At 36.5% G+C, this 18,782-nt stretch overlaps 1 protein-coding gene across 1 annotated transcript in view; it reads left to right on the forward strand.

Moving 5' to 3' along the window:
* Positions 1-18,782, forward strand: part of LOC113108910 (vertebrate ancient opsin) — a 44,889-nt gene that overhangs the window by 12,315 nt on the left and 13,792 nt on the right. Inside the window, exon 2 of the mRNA XM_026272330.1 lies at positions 6,477-6,802. Coding sequence (XP_026128115.1) covers positions 6,477-6,802 — 326 coding nt within the window. The remainder of the gene's footprint in view (positions 1-6,476; positions 6,803-18,782) is intronic.

Below are 18,782 nucleotides of genomic sequence, written 5' to 3' on the forward strand. Positions count from 1 at the left end.
TTCAAGAAAAGCGTCAGATAAGGGTATCTCAGTAGACACAATCAAGGGAGATATCTGGTTGCCTTCCTGCCTCCTTGGGCAGCACGGAGGCAAAAATGTTCAGCTTTTAGACGCAGCCTTTGTAGATTCTGATATTCCACCTGTCTCAGAATTTATAATATCTCAGAAATTGAGTTCGCATTGTAGTTGTTTGGATTTCATCAAGACTCCCCTGTGTTATGTGGCTTACAAATGAACAGAAAGAAAGTGAAAGAAAAGAATAAGAAGGGCAATTTCCAATATTATTGTTGAGAAATAGAGAGAGATTGGCTTTGTGGTGTCTTATTTTTAATTTCATACATGATTATCAGACCCACACTGCTGTTCTCCCTTGGGGATTAATTGAGACAGCGGCTGGACTGAAAGTAAATGGATTTTGATAACAATTACAAAAAACAAAACAAAAAAAAAATCGACGAGAAGAGCATGTAGACAATTCTCACAGCAGGCAAGAAACAGTGATTACAGATTATCGTTGATGGATGTTTTTCGCAGTTCCAGTGTTCAGTTTTTAATGAGCAAAGATTCATAACGGACCATTTTAGCTGCTTGTTAACACTACAATTGCAGAGAAAGATACAGATGTAATGAAAAATGTTGCTTCCATCATGCATTTGTTTTCACTTAGGACTACACAAATAAATTAGCTTGTTGCAAGTATGCCAGTGAAATCTGCTGCAAGTATTTTTAGATATATGCATGAACTGGCATATATCACTGAAATAAGTGTTCTGAGAAATCACATCTGATTCTGTCACAGCACTAGTCTCTAAACTGTAAAAAGTCTGGAGAGCAGCCTGTGATTTCTTAAGAGAACGCAGGGGCCTCGTTTATCAACAGTGCGTAGAAAAGGTTTTATATTTTGTCCCTTATATTCCTACATTTCAGTAGGCGGTAAATTACACACTTTGCATGAAACTGTGCTTACACCTTTATGTGCACACTGTTAATAAATGAGGGCCAAGGTTTGTTACATGTCTTCAATGTCAGCCTGTGATATTTCTACTCTATTGATCTATTGATCTTCACTCTCACAGCGAAACCATACTTGTGAACATTCTGATATTACATGCAGCTTCATTGCTTCCAAAATAAAAGTCTTAATTTTATTATTAGTCTCCTCGGTTACACTTTATTTTAAAGTGTCCTTGTTGCAGCTTAATCTTACATTTAAGTGTAATTGTACTTACTGGTTAGGGTTAGGGTTTGGTTTAGAGTAATTTACTGTTATTATAATAGCATGTAACATGTAACAAGGGCACCTTAAAATAAAGCTTCACCATTTACTCTTCTGTTCTTCATTTCTCATTTCCTAACCTCTACATCTGAACCAGTACACAGTCAGTTCACAATCTATTTGCATTTAAAACTCTTATGCGACCTAATGAAATTTGGCCCAAGAATAAAATTTGAAGCTCACAAGCAAACAGACAGCGCTACAATAACCTTGATCCGCTTTAAAAGTACGGCCCTTTTTATTCAGAACGTTTGAGAAAAGGTAAAATAACAGACAAATATTTTAAGTTTGTGTTCTTGTGAAGAAGTCACAGTCTGTCTCCTGGAGGCTCACTATCCTGCAGAGCTTAGCTCCAATCCTAATTAAACCCACCTGAAGCATTTAATTCAGTCCTTCAGGATCACTAGAAACTCTGAAGAAAGGTGTTGAGACAGGTTTACGTTAAACGCTGCGGGACACTGACCTTCCAGGAGCTGGTTCGAACACCTCAGTAGCTTTGTTTAAAGCTGAGCTATTCAACTCTACAATCCACAGAGTTTAGTTTGAACCCAAATCAAACACATTTTCCTGCAATATTCAAGTAATCCCAAAGACATTTATTAGCTGATAACGATGTGTTTAAAGTTAGAACTGAACTCTCCCTCCAGATTTGTAATTTAATAGCCCTGGTTTAAAGTAAAGTCTCATCACCCTGGTGGTGGTGATGATTAATAACATCCTGCCCCAAACAGCATGGAATTGTGGGATAGGTCTCCTTACATAGTTTATGTAGTCCCATAAAGATAATCCACAGCTGTATTATAACCTGCAGGATAAGACGTATTGTATATGCTATAACAATGTATCCTAACCTACGGAAGACTCTCCAGATAGTTTTCCTTGTGGAACTTGGCATGTAAAATCTGATTCAGGACATCCTTGTCTCTGCTCGTCCATGCTTGATGTTTAGTATACATGAGGAGAGGTGCTTCGCTACAGTGAGTTTTCATTTTGTTCTGTGTTTCCCACACTGAACATTTCAGTCAAATAGTTTTACAACTTTTTAGTTGACTTTATTTAGCTCTGAAGCCTTTTCATACATTTTTTTTTTTTTTCAGTTTGATGTTTGGATAGCCTTTCATGGCTGAAAAAGCTCAATATGAATGCATTTGCAGTCCACATGCTCCAGAGGCAGTTACCTCCTGCTGTGATGCTTCTTGCTGTGTGTTTAAAAGCAGCAGTTTCAGTACAGGAAACATTGACAGCAAGGTTTTAGGGTCGGTTATTCACATGAACATTCAGTCATCACACTAACATATTGATAGTGATGTTGATATACAGATATTTAAATTGTTTTAATTGATGTTCTTTCAGTAACCTCTCTGACTGACTAAACCAGAAGCATGAGTGAAAGCAGTTCATTAAAAGAACTCTCTCAGATGAGTCATTTATTTGTGAACCTGACTGCGTTGAATGTTTTTGTGTGCAGTTGCGAAGACAGGATAACTGGAGCAGAGACTCAGCTCTGTGGAAACACTGGCATAATTTTTTTTTTTTTTTTAGAATATTATTTCACTCACTTATTGATCTCACTGTTTGAGACAAGTATAGTTGCTCGTATTCTCAGCTGAATTCTTGATGCATATAGTACTATAATGTTGAAACACTTTGGTGAAAGCCAAGAGTCCAGATCTACTTGGCTGGCTTCTACAGGTTTTCTGGGGATTGTTGTGTGCGGTGATCTTTAGCAATCCTCCATGAAGCAAAAGCAGTTTACAAGTTCTGCAGAAAGGAGCGCTTCAGAGGACTAAATGCTGGATTTGAGAAAGTTTTTGAAGTTAATGGCACATTCATGCAGTTTGTTTGAGACACTTAATTGAATTTATGAGTACACATGATTTCATTTGGTTTGTTGTTGTCCTTTCACATTTATAACAGCACATCAGGTGAAGTACCTCACTGAGAAGAGAAAATACCTGTGGCATATGCAAGGAAACATGAAAGTACGGAAGTTCAAGGATGCTAACCACTCATTCCACTAAATAGTCCAGAAATTATGTCTTCAGGCAAAGGTCTGGCTACACGAGACTGTGCTGCGTCTGGTTAGGCTGTGATGTAAACTCATCCTCTCTGTTCACCATCTGTCTGCTGCTCTAACCTGAAGATGACCTGGGATCGCAGTGCCAGATTGAAATAATGTCTCCAGTGTCTCTCGTATGAGTACATCTGATATATTTTCTTTTTAGTAACACACAACATAATTAAACTAGACAAATATTGCTCCTGCCTCTGTTAACATTTTCAGTTAGCATTTTTGTTTTAATTATTACAAATTACACTGATCAACATATTATTATAGATTTCAAGGTTAGTGTTTTATGGTTATTACACACACAGCCAGGGTCTATTCATTTGTGTCTGTCTTTATCTCTGCCTCTGTTAGTAACTCTTATCGCAGTGAATAAATGAAAGTATGCACAGTGTAAAAAGTCAAAGTACGCACATCCAATGCTTCTTATTCAGGTGCAAGATCAAAGAACACAACAAATCTTGCAAAAAGGATCTGCACACTGTTGTTCTCTCTTTACTTAGAAAAGTTCAAAGTGGTGGCAAGATGGACTTTGACCGAAATGTTGCATCTACTTTTTTTTAAACATCAAAAAGACATCACAGAAATACTCTTAAAATTAAAAATTATGGGGTGACAACAATAATCATTAATAATGTACAATGTTTATATCCTACTGTTTAAGTTTAATCTCAACACTTAACCGAAAATAATATCTTCATGTCTCGATTCAAAAATGGTGGACTTATGTTATAGCCAAGGGCAAGATATTCTTCCTCTATTGTTTTGTGACTTTTCACATTATATATTCTCCTCTGTTCCCCTCTCCTTATTGATTTCTACCTAACGTCAGGGAACCTGTCACAGTTTTTGCCTCAGTCGTCTTTTCCCACCCTTCATTCTTATATAAACTGAACAGATCACTCAACTTATCTTCATATTCTGATAACAATTTCTTGCTGATATGTGCAAATTCTTTAAATACAGTCATGCTATGTTAAAAATTGGTTCACCCAAAAAATGTTATTCTGTTGTCATTTACTCCCAAACCTGCATGGCTCTCTTTCTTCGGTGGAATGCAGTAGAAGATATTTTGAAGAATGTTTTGTTTCCCATTGACTACCATTGCAATTTTTTGACCATAAAAAGGAAGTCAGCGCAAACTGAAACTGTTTAGTTAGCAACATTTTTTTAATCTGAGTCTGCTTCTCTAACATTTTATGCTTATATCACTTCATTATGATGATAAGAGGGCATTAGTACAAACCTGTGCATACATTTTTTTATTTTCATTATCCTCGAGTCCAACAGTGGTCTGTAATGTGGACTGAAGAGTGTCATACGGTGCTGTCTTGCTAATTAGTTTTTCATTAAAGATAAGATTACATGAATTCTGTTATTAAGGAGAGATAGGACAAATACTTCTTCTGTTACAGGGAGTGAAAGGACATAACAATGAACAAATGCTCCATTTTCAGAGATTTTGACTGTAACCTTGCATTGATAACTTACTGCTATGGCTTTTCGAGTTCTTTATTATTGGTGGGTCCTGAAGGACAGAAAATTTAGAGCAAAGAAACAAGACTCAATATGTGACTAAACCGGAGAACAATAAAAAAGATGCAAAAGAAAGTTTCTGTGTGTGTGTGTGTGTGTACTGCAAAGGTTTGAGGTTGAAACAGCTAAATGGGGTTTTTGTGGTGGCAAAAGCCTTGAAGTGAAAAATATGAAATGACAGTTTGTGTCCCTGTATGCCTTTTTATTAAATACCTCTAACAAAGCTTATTTTTTCAGAGATATCCACTTGTACAACCTTCTGGACTTGGCCTTATTTGTGCACTGGAGACAGTATCTACAGTGACAAGAGTCTACAGTGGCCCGAAAAAGTCACTGGACACTAAAGTCTGAATGTCACTGCAAAATATCAAAGCACAAAACAAATTTAGCTATATCTTTTCTAAATAACTTCACTTTTTGAGCCATTTTACTAAGAAAATGTATTCATCTGGTCTCAAGGGTAGGGTTGCACCAGCCATATGTAATCTTAATCTTATCTTAAATTGGAACATTAAGTCCACACTAGAGGCTTAGTTACTAACTAGCTAGTTTTCAGCTAACTCAGTTTTTTATTTGGTTGCACTATTGTTTTATTTGACAGCTAGTAGCTCATAAGCTTTCCGTAAAATAATGTGTAGTCACATAATATGGCATTTACCCCCAATGATCCAATTGCAGCTTTCATGAGCAGAAGTTATGTTGAAAAGGTATGAATCTGAGTTTATGCTTGATCATATTTTAGCCCATGTAACTAACAGTAAAAATTGTTTTCATTGAAATACAACACTACTTAATCATAAATAACACAATAGGTATTTTTATATGTAAATAACATTCAAAGACTGTATTTAAATTGAGTAAAGATCAATAAATAATAAATACTACTTAAAAAAAATACATATTTATTATAATGATTTTATTTGACACACAACATCAACCGCAGAGGTTTGCTGTAAAGGTCAGGTTGGAGCTGTTTACAATGTAATTTATTTACATAATGTTCTGTCACTTAAAAATGCAAATGAGTGTTAATGTCAACATCATCATATATGTCTAAAGGGTTGAAGTCTGTCAAGCAAAACAAGACCTTATTGATGCAATTAAGTCAGTCTAGTCTACTATATTATTTCAACCATTACTCCTCGTCAGAGGCTCTGTAATTATTAATTTATATGTTGAGTTATATTTCAAGTAAGTTTAATGATGCAACGCAAACATATATAGCAGTGCACAAGTGAGTGCCCCTTTACATCAAATCTTGAATGGTGCAACCAAGGTGATTTTTTTCATGGATGTATGAAGTCCGTTCTCCTCAAGTACACACAGGCGTCCTATCAAAGTAACCAAAAGTGTGATTCATCACATTAACCATGAACATGATCCACTAACATCTCTCAGCCTCAAACTACGTGGAATGCATAATTGTTTAAATGCAAATGTGTTTGCTTTAAATATCTAATGCAACCATATTAAATAATTTCTAAGTTTGACCCAAGTACTTTTGGAGGCTACAGCTGCCCTTCACACAAAAACTGCCTCAGTTTTCAGCTGAATGCCACACTTACACTGTATGTTCTTCTCTCTCTCTTCTCTCAGGCATCGTGTCTCTGATATCCTTGGTGGTTCTTTCTTACGACCGCTACAGAACATTGACGGTGTACCATAACCGCGGTCCAGACTATCGCAAACCTCTTCTGGCAGTACTGGGTTCGTGGCTCTACTCTTTGATCTGGACAGTGCCCCCTCTTCTGGGCTGGAGTAGTTATGGGCTGGAGGGAGCAGGAACCAGCTGCTCTGTATCTTGGACCGAGCGCTCGACCCAGTCCAATGCCTACATTATCTGCCTGTTCATCTTCTGCTTGGGACTTCCAGTGCTCGTCATGGTTTACTGCTATGGGAGACTGCTGTACGCCGTCAAACAGGTAAACTGTGGTTTTGTGTTGTGCATCAAAAAATGCCTTGGGATAAAGCAGATGCGTTTAACCGCTGATAAGTATCGGTCACACGACCACTAAACAGCACTGGGAGATCATAATTCAAAAACACTAAGTGTTTGTCATGTTCTGACCATAAATTTTTTTTTAAAAACCACAATTAAGTCTGGTTTCTATAACATTCACTTGGGAGCAAGAATCTGCGTTTAAAATCTTGCTTTAAAAACTAACAGTTTACTTGACATAGTTTTGTAAATCTAGTGATTAGTCCCAACTGAGAAGTCAAATTCATACCTTGTCAGACTCTAGCTCTTAAAATGTGCTGTGTCTGGATATATTCTCGCTCTTGAAAGCAATAAAAGAGAAATGAAAAGGGCTTTGAAGGGTTAGCATGTAATATGACTGAAGGAACAAAGAAGCTATATGTTGTCATGGTGACCGGACAAAAAAAAGTGCTATTCAGTCCTAAAGACAGTTTTCCTTATTTTAAATGTACACAAAGTGTAGGTAAATCTGGAATTGGTTTGGAAGTGAATAATGCATTGGAAAAACTTTAAAGACATTGTTTTTAATGTGGACTTTAAGCTATGAGACCATATTAAGCAAAAGGAGGCCATACAAAATAAAATACGTTATTTTGGTTGTTATATGTAAATAAAGACTATTTAGTAGTTTCAGTTTGTTATTTGCCTAATAAATGACATTACAGTTTTTAGATTTTGACAGATTCCTAAAATATATGTTTTCTCTCTTTATTTTGACAGGTGGGCTAATAAATTAATGTATAATGTAATCATTGTATTATAATTTATTTATATTTTTCTAAATATGTTTAACAATATATTTTAATATCTAAAAATATGCCAAGATAACCTCCTTGTCATGGTGCTAGCTTAACACACAAGAATTCATACATAAGAATGCATGCATTTTCATTTGGATCAGGCTCAATATTTGCCAACATTTTATTGTCTAGCTGAGCTATGAGTTGAATTCTTTCAATTTCAATCCAACTCTCAAATTACTAAGCTCTATGTAAACGCAACTAATGAAATTGGCAAATCACTCTAATTAGAATGACTATAACTGTCATTTACAGAATGTTTTCCTCTCTGATCTTCTAGGCCCTTTTATCAGTTACAAGCACTCTGATGTGACTGATGGTGACTAGATGGGATCAGGAATGTCTGAATTTTTCATAACACCCAATTTATTACATGCACCCTTCACATGAAACATCATATATAAGCTTTATATTTTCCCCCAGCAAGTCACAGATGTGAGAAAATGTCTTGATTAATATTACATCAGAAATTCAACATGATAATCTGGATATATGGCGATCTGTCACACTGCCTTGGACGGATAAAATTGTCAAGCCAGAGTGCAAATTTGTATGTTATCCTCCTCACAGCAGCCAACTGAACTCGTCTCTACTGAGCAGTACGGTACAGTACAGTATGATTCAGTACAGCTAACTCTTATCAGATTTGCGTTTCCACTGCCAATAGTACCCTTACTTGGTTGGCGTGGTGTATCCTGGATAGTAGCGATCAATGATGAAAGGTGACATCAAGCACAACTCTGCCTCTTTTTGTTTAGTTTTAATGAACAATAATAGCCATTATAAAAGTATAAGTACAAAGTATAAGAGGCTTATATAAGAGGAAATAAAGAAAAAAGCAAACAATTCATTCAAACGTATGCTACAGCACTGAATATTAAGTTACATTTCATTAAACATATAAAGTTAAACATAACTTTGTGCTCAGCCAAAACGATATGACCAGAAACAAATAATAGATTCATGATACCACGAATACCGGTTAAATATAGCCAACACAAAACAAATTGCATTTTATGTTTAATCTCTACAGAGACATCAGAGCCAGCTGTAAATGTCAGAAGGACATTCTGTATCTCTCAGCGGATACATAAGCACTGAGTGACCGGTGATCGCCTGGAGCTCCGAAATCGGCATAGCAAATTTCCTTTATAAATAAACCGCAAATTGTAGATTTAAACAATTACATAATCACCTGAAAAACTCTTAAAACTACATTTTTTGTGTGTGTGTTTGTGGTAAATTAAAGGTAAATTAACCCAATATTCATGGAAAGCAAAGGGCAACGAGTGAAGGAGAAGATTTATCCCCTTGTTTCATGCATAAGTGGCGATTCTAGTCAACCAATCAACATTCTGATGTGAGTTTTGCTCCACCCTTTTGGTACCCTTTACTTTTCTAGGTACCCTAATGGAAGGGTACCAAAAAAGTGGTATGGTATGATTTGCTTTTTTAACATTCACATCTTCTGACAGTTTAAACAGAAATAATTGCATAACGTGCTGTAATGTACCAAACTGTACTTCTCAGTGGAAATGAGCCATTACACTCCAGTGACTGGGACTCCCAAATAATACAGCATCCAAATCCAAACACACTGCCATACAAACAAATGCAATCCAAAATGAATTTTAACAGGTTGCTCGAGGTACCAGCCAATTGTACACAACATGCTGTAAATGGAAAAAATATAACCTATCATTTGTGGAAGAATAAGGATGGCAGCATTTCATGAATCAAAGACTGATCCATTCACCATTAGAGGTCTGCAAGCCTGTCGGGTCCCACTGAGTCCATTCGGGCCAGGCTTGGGTCATTTTTTTTACAAATCGGGCTCGGTGTAAGGGAAACAGGTCAATTTATCTCAAAGGGAATCATTTAATAATTTAAAGGGAATTTGAACAGAATCACTGTTTCACGGCTGATCACTGAGACGCCCTGCGATTCACTGAACAAGCCGTTTAACATCAAATCTGCGCTGGATATCAATATCCAAACTATAGTGAAAACACTATCAATTAGCACAGTAACAAGATCGGCAGTTTAAGACATTAACTTGTAAGCACAAAACACAAGATACTTCTCTTTTCAATATGAATAAGGCTTTATTAGATAAATCTAAGACATATAAACTAATCTAACACATAAACACACGCACTCACACATTCACACAAGTTGCTGGAAGATCGAAAGTTAGGGAAAGATGAGTTTAAGAGAATGGAAATATGGATCCCAAGTTTACAGCAATACGTTAAATTGCATAGACATGAACAGCCATCAATCACTTAAGTAACCCTTGCATTGAGTTCCTCAATGATGTTAAAATTATATTAGATACACCAGCACAAATGTCTGAAAGTACATTGCCTGAAGGTGTCCCTTTGTTGTCGCTGATTGGCTGGAAGTTCAGTAGTCGTTGAAATGACGTCTTGGGAAACCTATGTTTGGGCGTTGGCTGAAGATGGAGTTGTGTGGCTGGTTAAAGTTGAACGCGCAGACGAGGTCAGGTGTCGGAGACTCGACGTTACAAAACTTAACTCAGAACATGAAACTCTCAAACGGAAAAGAAAAGAAATAAAGTTTGACGAGACTAAGTTGTGTTCCTTCTCATCGTGGCTAAGTAGCAGCAGGCGTGCAGGCTGAAGCACGCTACAACCGCGCTCAAAGAACAGTGATGACTAACAGCATGGCTAAAAGCTAAAGCTAACAAGCAAAGCTAAAAGCTAAAACTAAAAGCAGGCATGACTAGTAACAGAAGCAAAGCTATAGACTAGAAAAGCAGACATGACTAATAGCAGAAGCAATAGCTAAAGACTAAAAGCAAGATTTTATGGTGTCCTAAGTATTTAAACTGTTGGCCACACCTTAAATGTTGTCTTGACCAATCAGATATTGTCTTGGCTCAGGGGCATCATAAATCATATGTTTATCTTACCAAGCATGCATGTGGCCCGAATTTTCCCGCTCTTGCAGGGTCTAATTTTGGACATGATTCTTATAACCAGAATATAATACATGAGACAAATAAATGATTGTTAGGACTATTTCAAGCAAGCAGATTCAATTACATGGATACTAGACACGACTATGTATCCTTAAGCTATCCCATAGTTACTAAAAGACATACACAATAAGTGATTATAACATGATAGTCAAATGTGTGGGTTACACATAAATTAATATGGAGTGAAGCGATGGACTGATTCATTTATAAGTCTTTTTGAGTTCATTCTGGTCCATATACTGTATATGTACAAAAGACAGTTTCTTTGCCATTCTCTTGACAAAGACTTCTGTGGAGACCAGAGGTTCAAAGCCCCCTCCCCTACCTTAGGAATTTCAGTCTGGTTCTGCTAGGTGGGGGGAAGTCAATGAAAGTGTTTAACTCTCATGGGTTTACATGTGATTTCCAGCGTTGCATTTCCATTACGAACAACAAATTTGACACCAAATTTCTCTTCTTGTTCTAGTGGTGTTAATGTTGAAAGCTGTTCTGTGAAAGCGTTGGTTGGTTGGTTATCTTGTTTGGGACTTGTGGCACAGAATGTTTTATGACTTTCTGAGGAATTCAGCTCGTGTTTCAAACACAGCCCTGATTGACTCTTTAATTTGTCTGGTTCGAGTCATTTCTGTTACATCGGGCTCATTTAGCTTCTCTCCTTTTATTGTGCCCATATACGCGCAGAGCACACATTGGCTACTGTATAAAATACTGTTGTAAAGATTATAAGCTATTATAAATAATATGCATAGCCTATGCAATTCGCAATGCATAGGCTTTACGCATGCATTAGCATACAGGTGACAGTTGACCATGCAGAGCATGAGGAAGAAGTTGGAGCATGGGGAGTTATTACAAGTTCCCAATGCTTCGGGAAAAGCTGCATTTTGAAATTTGAAAAACGACAAACAATGAGCCAAATGGTCATGTGCAGTGCTCATCACCTCATTAGACGTGCCTTTAAAAAATGAATCTATACGGATTATGATTATAATAAAACAGTTTTTGTTTTCGATATGTTTTATTTCATTAAGTACTAATTTAAAGCATTCTATAGATAGATTTATATGTGAGGCATGTAATCGCTGAGTTTCAGTTCATTTTTATGAAGCGCTCCTATTCAAGACCAGGTGGCAAAAAGTGCATTATGTTTGTTTTTAATGTTTTGTTGATATTGTGAGTGTACAAAAATAAGTTTACCCTTTACCATTACGAATGATAAATTACTCTTACCTTACGAGCAAAAATGACGGCGTATCCAAGGAAAACATGCAAGTGATCACGCTGGCGCCTCCATGTCCTGCAAAGTGAAACTATTGGATATAGCACACATTTATCTAGGTTTAACGTTTAAACATTGTTATATGCCTGAATTGTTTTAGTATATCTATTGATTTTGTTTTAATCAAGTTGTGATGATTTGAGAAAGCTAAATTGATCAAACATATATATGATCAGCTTACTGTCTGCCACTGGCCGCTTGGTCATTACTTTAAAAAACAAAAACTTATATTTAATGAACAAAAAATGCTCCAAATGTTTTTCAAAATTAACTTTATAAATAATATATATATTTATATAAAAAAAATGTATTACTAAAAATTTAATCAATATCATTCTTTATAATTATTTACAATTGTGTCTAAAGTTTTTCTACAAGTGATATAATTATGAAAAACAGTAAACAAATTTCACCCAAATTTAATTTGTCTTTTAATTAATGAAATTTAAACACATTCAATTTTTTTTGGTAAATAAAGGGGATTTGCTATTAAAATTAAAACATGGAAGAAATATTGTGTGATTTATTTCTTTAAAAAGTTGTATTACTTTTTTCAACAATAGTAGCAGTATCACATACATTCTACTAATAAAAAAATAGTAATTTTTTTAGCACAATGCCTTTATGTAAACATTTTACTAATTTTGACGGGTTGCCGTGAATACCTTTAAATTAAGACAAATGAAATGGTAAAATGCTTGTGAAGTGTATTTATGTCCTCATTACTGCAAGCGTCACACGCTTCAGTCTATGTAGTAAACAAACCATTCATTCATTCACACAGAGATGTGCAGAACAAGCAGGATTCAGATTTCAACCAACTTTTGCAGCTTAACATTTACAGATACTGGTCCATATGGAGATTTGATTGATTTATGCTAACTTTGACATGACTGTCCGTATTAAAATGTAAGTTTCATTTTCACGACTGGATTTTGAGATTCCGTCTGCATTTTCTGCTTCGCGGAAATCATAGCGCTGTATGCATCAAGAACTGGGTTGACCGGGTACTCGGTACCACCGGTACTTAAAGAAACCTGGTACTGTGACATTTTCATTCTTTAAGTACCGACTTGGTACCGACGTACCGGGTCTTTGGACAACACTACTAGTAACATGAAAGGGGCTCATGTGGTCTTTCACTGATCGCAGTTCTTCATTCTTGAGACCTTAGTGTGAACAATCACTCACTACCTCAGGCTGACCAAACCGGTTTTACCTTGTGAAGAGGCGTGGTTAACAATATAATGCTGTAACCCCCAACTAGAAACTGCTTTGCTCACCCTTACTCTTATCAAAGTGTGAATGATCATACATTTCCCTCACTGTTTGCCATGTGACCAAAGCCACAAAGGAAAAACTAATTTTTACATGCATTCACACAAAATAGACACAAAATTTACTTAACCTTCCTCACATCAATTTACAGAGCTGTATAAACTTAATGAGTATATATATATATATATGAATGTATTGGTTAATGTTCAGCATTACCCATTGGTTTTTGGTCTTCATATTTACAGCACAATGTGTATGTTAATCTGAAATTGGTTTGGAAAGTGCATAATGCATAGGAAAATCTTTGAAGACATCGTTTTTAATGTGGACTTTAAGCTATGCAAATAGATGCCAGAGAGAGGCCATACTTCTAAGGTGCACTGAAAGCATCAGCTAATCAGAATGCTGGATCTGAAAGGTGTCAACTTGCAAACCCGACTTCTCAGGTAAAGAAATGTTCTATCCAAGACAAAGAAGTGTGCTACGTGGAATGGTCGACCTGTTGCTAAGACCGTGTGCTAAGATGTTTTTGCTAAGTTAGCTTCTAAGTAGTGTGGTCTAATGCTAAGCCAAGAGCTAAGCTGCCGGAGAAATAAGAAAGTTCAGCAAGAAGTGAATTTGGGGAGTTTGGAAATTACCACAGTAACAACAACCATAAGCTTAGTTCCCCCCAATCTTCTGCAATGTGTTCAGAATCTTCTCTTCAGCGATCGTCTGCTTGTGAGTCCCAAGCTGCCAGGACCTTTTCCAATTACTTCTGAATTGTCTCTTCAGCGATCTTTCGTTTGCAACGACTTCAGAAAGTCAACATCAGTTGGCGCTTTTCCACTACACAGTACCAGCTCGCCCCGACTCAACTCACCTTTGTTTTATTTTCCACTGTGTAAAAGCTGCTTTCAGATACTTTTTGTCGCATCACCTCCGGCGAGGTTCTGAGCGAGCTGAGGCGATACTAAAATGTGACGTCAAAACATGGCAGACTGCTGATTGGTCAGAGAGAATCATCACTATTCACTGTGTCATCATTGCACGCGCCAGACGGAGTATCCTGAATAACCCTGCCATTTTTAAATAGTTTGGCCAGAGATTGTGTGATATAACCATTACTATTATGGTATCCCAAGGATCAAAAACAGCATACACTCGATTTCCACCATTGTCCTGTGTGTGGGTAGCGGGTGTGTGTCGTGTAGAAGATTACTTAATGGCAGTTTCCTGCTGCGTCGCTATGATGACCAGGTACTATTGTAAAGGTACTAGTTTATCATCCACCAGTGCTTTGTGTTCAAGATGGATCCTACTCCTTTCCTTCCACTGCAAGATTAAGACGTCGCCGCTCAAATTCAGCACATGACCAGGCAGCACGTAAAAATTCCAGAGACCTTTGGCATTAGTGTATTGTCAGTGTATGATTATCTAATTTGCATTAGATTCTATAAAACTGATTTCAGTTAATAACAAATAATCTTTCAATGTATTTGTTGAAACTAGAATAAGGTTTACCTTATTACTCCTAGGATACTTCAGTTTATCTTTACACAACATACTGTAACGTCCATGGTAGCATCAACCTCAGTCACTTGCATTTATCAATCTTTTGAACCTTATCCATTCATTGTATCAATCAAGTATTTGTATAGTTACTCTTGTCTATCATTTTGTTAATAAAAACCTTTTTTTACACCTGTGTCTTCCTTGTGTTGATAATAGTAAAAAGCCATTACACTGGTGGTGCTACTTAAATCTAAAATCACTGTATTTAGTGGTGCCCCCTGTTAGGCTGTCTAACATCTGATATCACTACAGCAGAATTCAATTCAGTTCAATTCAAGTTTATTTGTATAGCGCTTTTTACAAAACAAATCGTTACAAAGCAACTTTACAGAAAATTATGTTTCTACAATATTTAGTAGTAGCTAGTAGTTTGTGCACATTTGACAGGATTTTAGAAAAAATAATAATAATAATACAAGACGTAGTCAGCTAGACGAAGAACTATCAAAATTATTAATTAAGTTATTATATGATTCAGTCACACATTTAGAAATAATTGTTAGTTCTGTTTGTTGATTCAGGGTTAGCATCATCTGGGGTCCTCTGAGGGGTCAGCATCATCTCTTCTCAGGTTTTCTGGATCCAGACTGGAGCTTGTGTAAATCCTAGTTACGGCGAAACATAGAAACAAAATACAGACATCATTAGCATAGCTGCTGTTCCAACAAAGTAAAATTAGTTTAACCCAAGCTAATGAATAAAAATGCACCTTTGATCAGATGCAACTACACTCACAATTTAAGATACATTATTTGAATGCTTGTTGAAAGAGATGTGTTTTTAATCTAGATTTAAACAGACAGATTGTGTCTGAACCCCGAACATTATCAGAAAGGCTTTTCCAGAGTTTGGGAGCCAAATGTGAGAAAGCTCTACCTCCTTTAGTGGACTTTGCTATCCTAGGAACGACCAAAAGTCCAGAGTTTTTTAACCTTAGGGTGCGTGATGGGTTGTAACGTGGTAGAAGGCTAGTTAGGTACGCAGGAGCTATACCATTTAGGGCCTTATAGGTAAGTAATGATAATTTGTAACTGATACGGAACTTAATAGGTAGCCAGTGCAGAGACTGTAAAATTGGGCTAATATGATCATATTTTCTTGACCTCGTAAGGACTCTAGCTGCTGCATTTTGGACTACCTGTAGCTTTATTATTGAAGAAGCAGGACAACCACCTAGAAGTGCATTACAATAGTCCAGTCTAGAGGTCATGAATACATGAACTAGCTTTTCTGCATCAGAAACAGATAACATGTTTCGTAGCTTAGCAATGTTTCCTAGATGGAAGTATGCAGTTTTTGTAACATTGGAAATATGATTTTCAAAATATGATTTTCAAAAGAATGAACTAAATGAGATTGAATGGATCTGTCTGTTACACAGAGAGTCAATACTGTTGGCAAGTAAAGAGACAGCACTGGAATGAGCTAATTATTTGAGCTTCATACACTACAGTTAAAAAGTTTAGATTCATTAAGATATTTTTTATTTTCAAAGAAATCAATGATTTTATTCAGCAAAATAGATTAAAAATCAATTTCATCAAAGAGTCCTGAACAGCAACCATATCACGGTTTCATAGAATATCAAAGGGATTAATGAAAATTTTGACATTATCCACTCACCCTTAATACTAATTTCTAAAATTGCCGAATTAGAATCATTTCTGAAGGATCATGTGACAATGAAGATAGACGTAATAATGTTGAAAATTCAGTTTTGGCATCAGAGGAATATATATATATATATATATATATATATATATATATATATATATATATATATATATATATATATATAAATTAAAAGAGAAAAGTCATTTTAATCTCCAATTACATTTCACAGTTTGTTGTTTTACTTTGTTTTTGTTCAACTGAATAACGCATAGGAGATGGAAGCATAAGATAATTATTTCAAATACATTCAAAATCAGTGCTTAACAAATTTATTAGACCACCTCCACTACCCAGTGTAAGGTTTATGCCACACCTGTCATGACTAACAGTATTGATGATTACCAAAATCTTTTTTTTTTTTTCATGTTTATGTAATGGTTTAGTCACATTAGTCTAATGCTAAAATATAATGATTTTTGGGATTTAACGGATTCATAGATAAATCGCACAAAAGATTAATCAAAAAGAAGCCTTTGGGAACAATTAGAAACTACCAGAAGTCAATAACAACATGCAGAGACTGAGATTTAGTCAGATTCCTAAATTTTTAGTTTTCTCTCTTTATTTTGACAGGTGTGCTAATAAATTAATGCATTGTATTATCATTTATTTATATTTTTCTAAATATGTTTAACAGTATATTTTAATATCTAAAAATATGCCAAGATAACCTCCTTGTCATGGTGCTAGCTTAACACACAAGAATTCATAAATAAGAAATCAAGCTTAACATTTGCTAACATTATATAGTCCAGCTGAGCTATGAGTTGAATTCTTAACAAATTACTAAGCTCTATGTAATGCAACTAATGAAATTGGCAAAGCACTCTGATTACAGTGACTGAAAGTAATTTACAGAAAGTTTTCCTCTGATCTTCTAGGCCCTTTTATCAGTTACAAGCACTCTGATGTGACTGATGGTGACTAGATGGGATTAGCAATGTCTGAATTTTTCATAACAGCCAATTTATTACATGCACCCTTCACATTATACATGAAACATCATATATAAGCTTTATATGTTCACCCAGCAAGTCACAGATGTGAGAAAATGTCTTGATTAATATTACATCAGAAATTCAACATGATAAACTGCATATATGGGGATCTGTCACACTGGCTTGGACGGATAAAATTGTCAAGCCAGAGTGCAAATTTGTATGTTATCCTCCTCACAGCAGCTTTGGATAAAAGCGTCTGCTAAAATGCATAATGCATAAATTGAATTACACTCCAGTGACTGGGATGCACAAATAATACAGCATCTACATCCAATCACACTGCCATACACACAAATAGGGAAGTCGTGGCCTAATGGTTAGAGCGTCGGACTCCCAATCGAAGGGAGGAGTTCGATTCTCGGGCCGAACGGAATTGTGGGTGGGGGTAGTGCATGTACAGTTCTCTCTCCACCTTCAATACCACGACTTAGGTGCCCTTGAGCAAGGCATCGAACCCCCAAACTGCTCCCCGGGCGCCGCAGCATAAATGGCTGCCCACTGCTCCGGGTGTGTGCTCACAGTGTGTGTGTGTGTGTTCACTGCTCTGTGTGTGTGCATTTCGGATGGGTTAAATGCAGAGCACAAATTCTGAGTATGGGTCACCATACTTGGCTGAATGTCACTTTCACTTCACTTCACTTAAAAAAAATTAGATCCTGATGAACTCTTAACAGGTTGCTCAAGGAACCAGCCAATTGTACACATTATGCTCTAAATGGATAAGGATATTTTTTCTACATTTAAGATATAGAAAACTGTCTTGAGGACCAAATAGCCTACTCTTTGTCGAAGGACATCTTTGGGTTTTAATAACCACAAAGAGTCAGGACCTCGGTTTAACGTCTCATTCTAAAGACGGTGCTTTTAGTCAGTATAGTGTCCCTATTACTACACTGGGGCGTTAAGACCCACACAGACCACAGGGTGACCACAGACCGCTGCTGGCCTCCCGACCTGGTTTTTCTTGGAGGTTTCCTATCCAGGCTCAACCCTGCTTAGCTTCAGAGAAGGCCCTACAAGAGTGGCGTGTAACCCCGGCATCTTGGCCAAATTCGCCCATTTGCCTTTGTCTATCATCACGGCCTCCTAATCATCCCCATCGTCTGATTGGCTTTATCACTCTGTCTCCTCTCCACCAATTAGCTGGTATGTGGTGAGCATTTGTGCGCAATATGACTGACGTCACATCATCCAGGTGGGATGCTGCACATTGGTGGTGGGTGAGGAGATTGCCCTTTTTCTGTGTAAAGTGCTTTGAGTAACCAGAAAAGCACTATATGATATATTATTAATTACGACTACAGTTGAGGAAGTTTTATAGAATGAAGTGTAAG

This window comes from Carassius auratus, chromosome 9 (assembly GCF_003368295.1).
Source record: "Carassius auratus strain Wakin chromosome 9, ASM336829v1, whole genome shotgun sequence".
NCBI classification, from domain to species: Eukaryota; Metazoa; Chordata; class Actinopteri; order Cypriniformes; family Cyprinidae; genus Carassius; species Carassius auratus.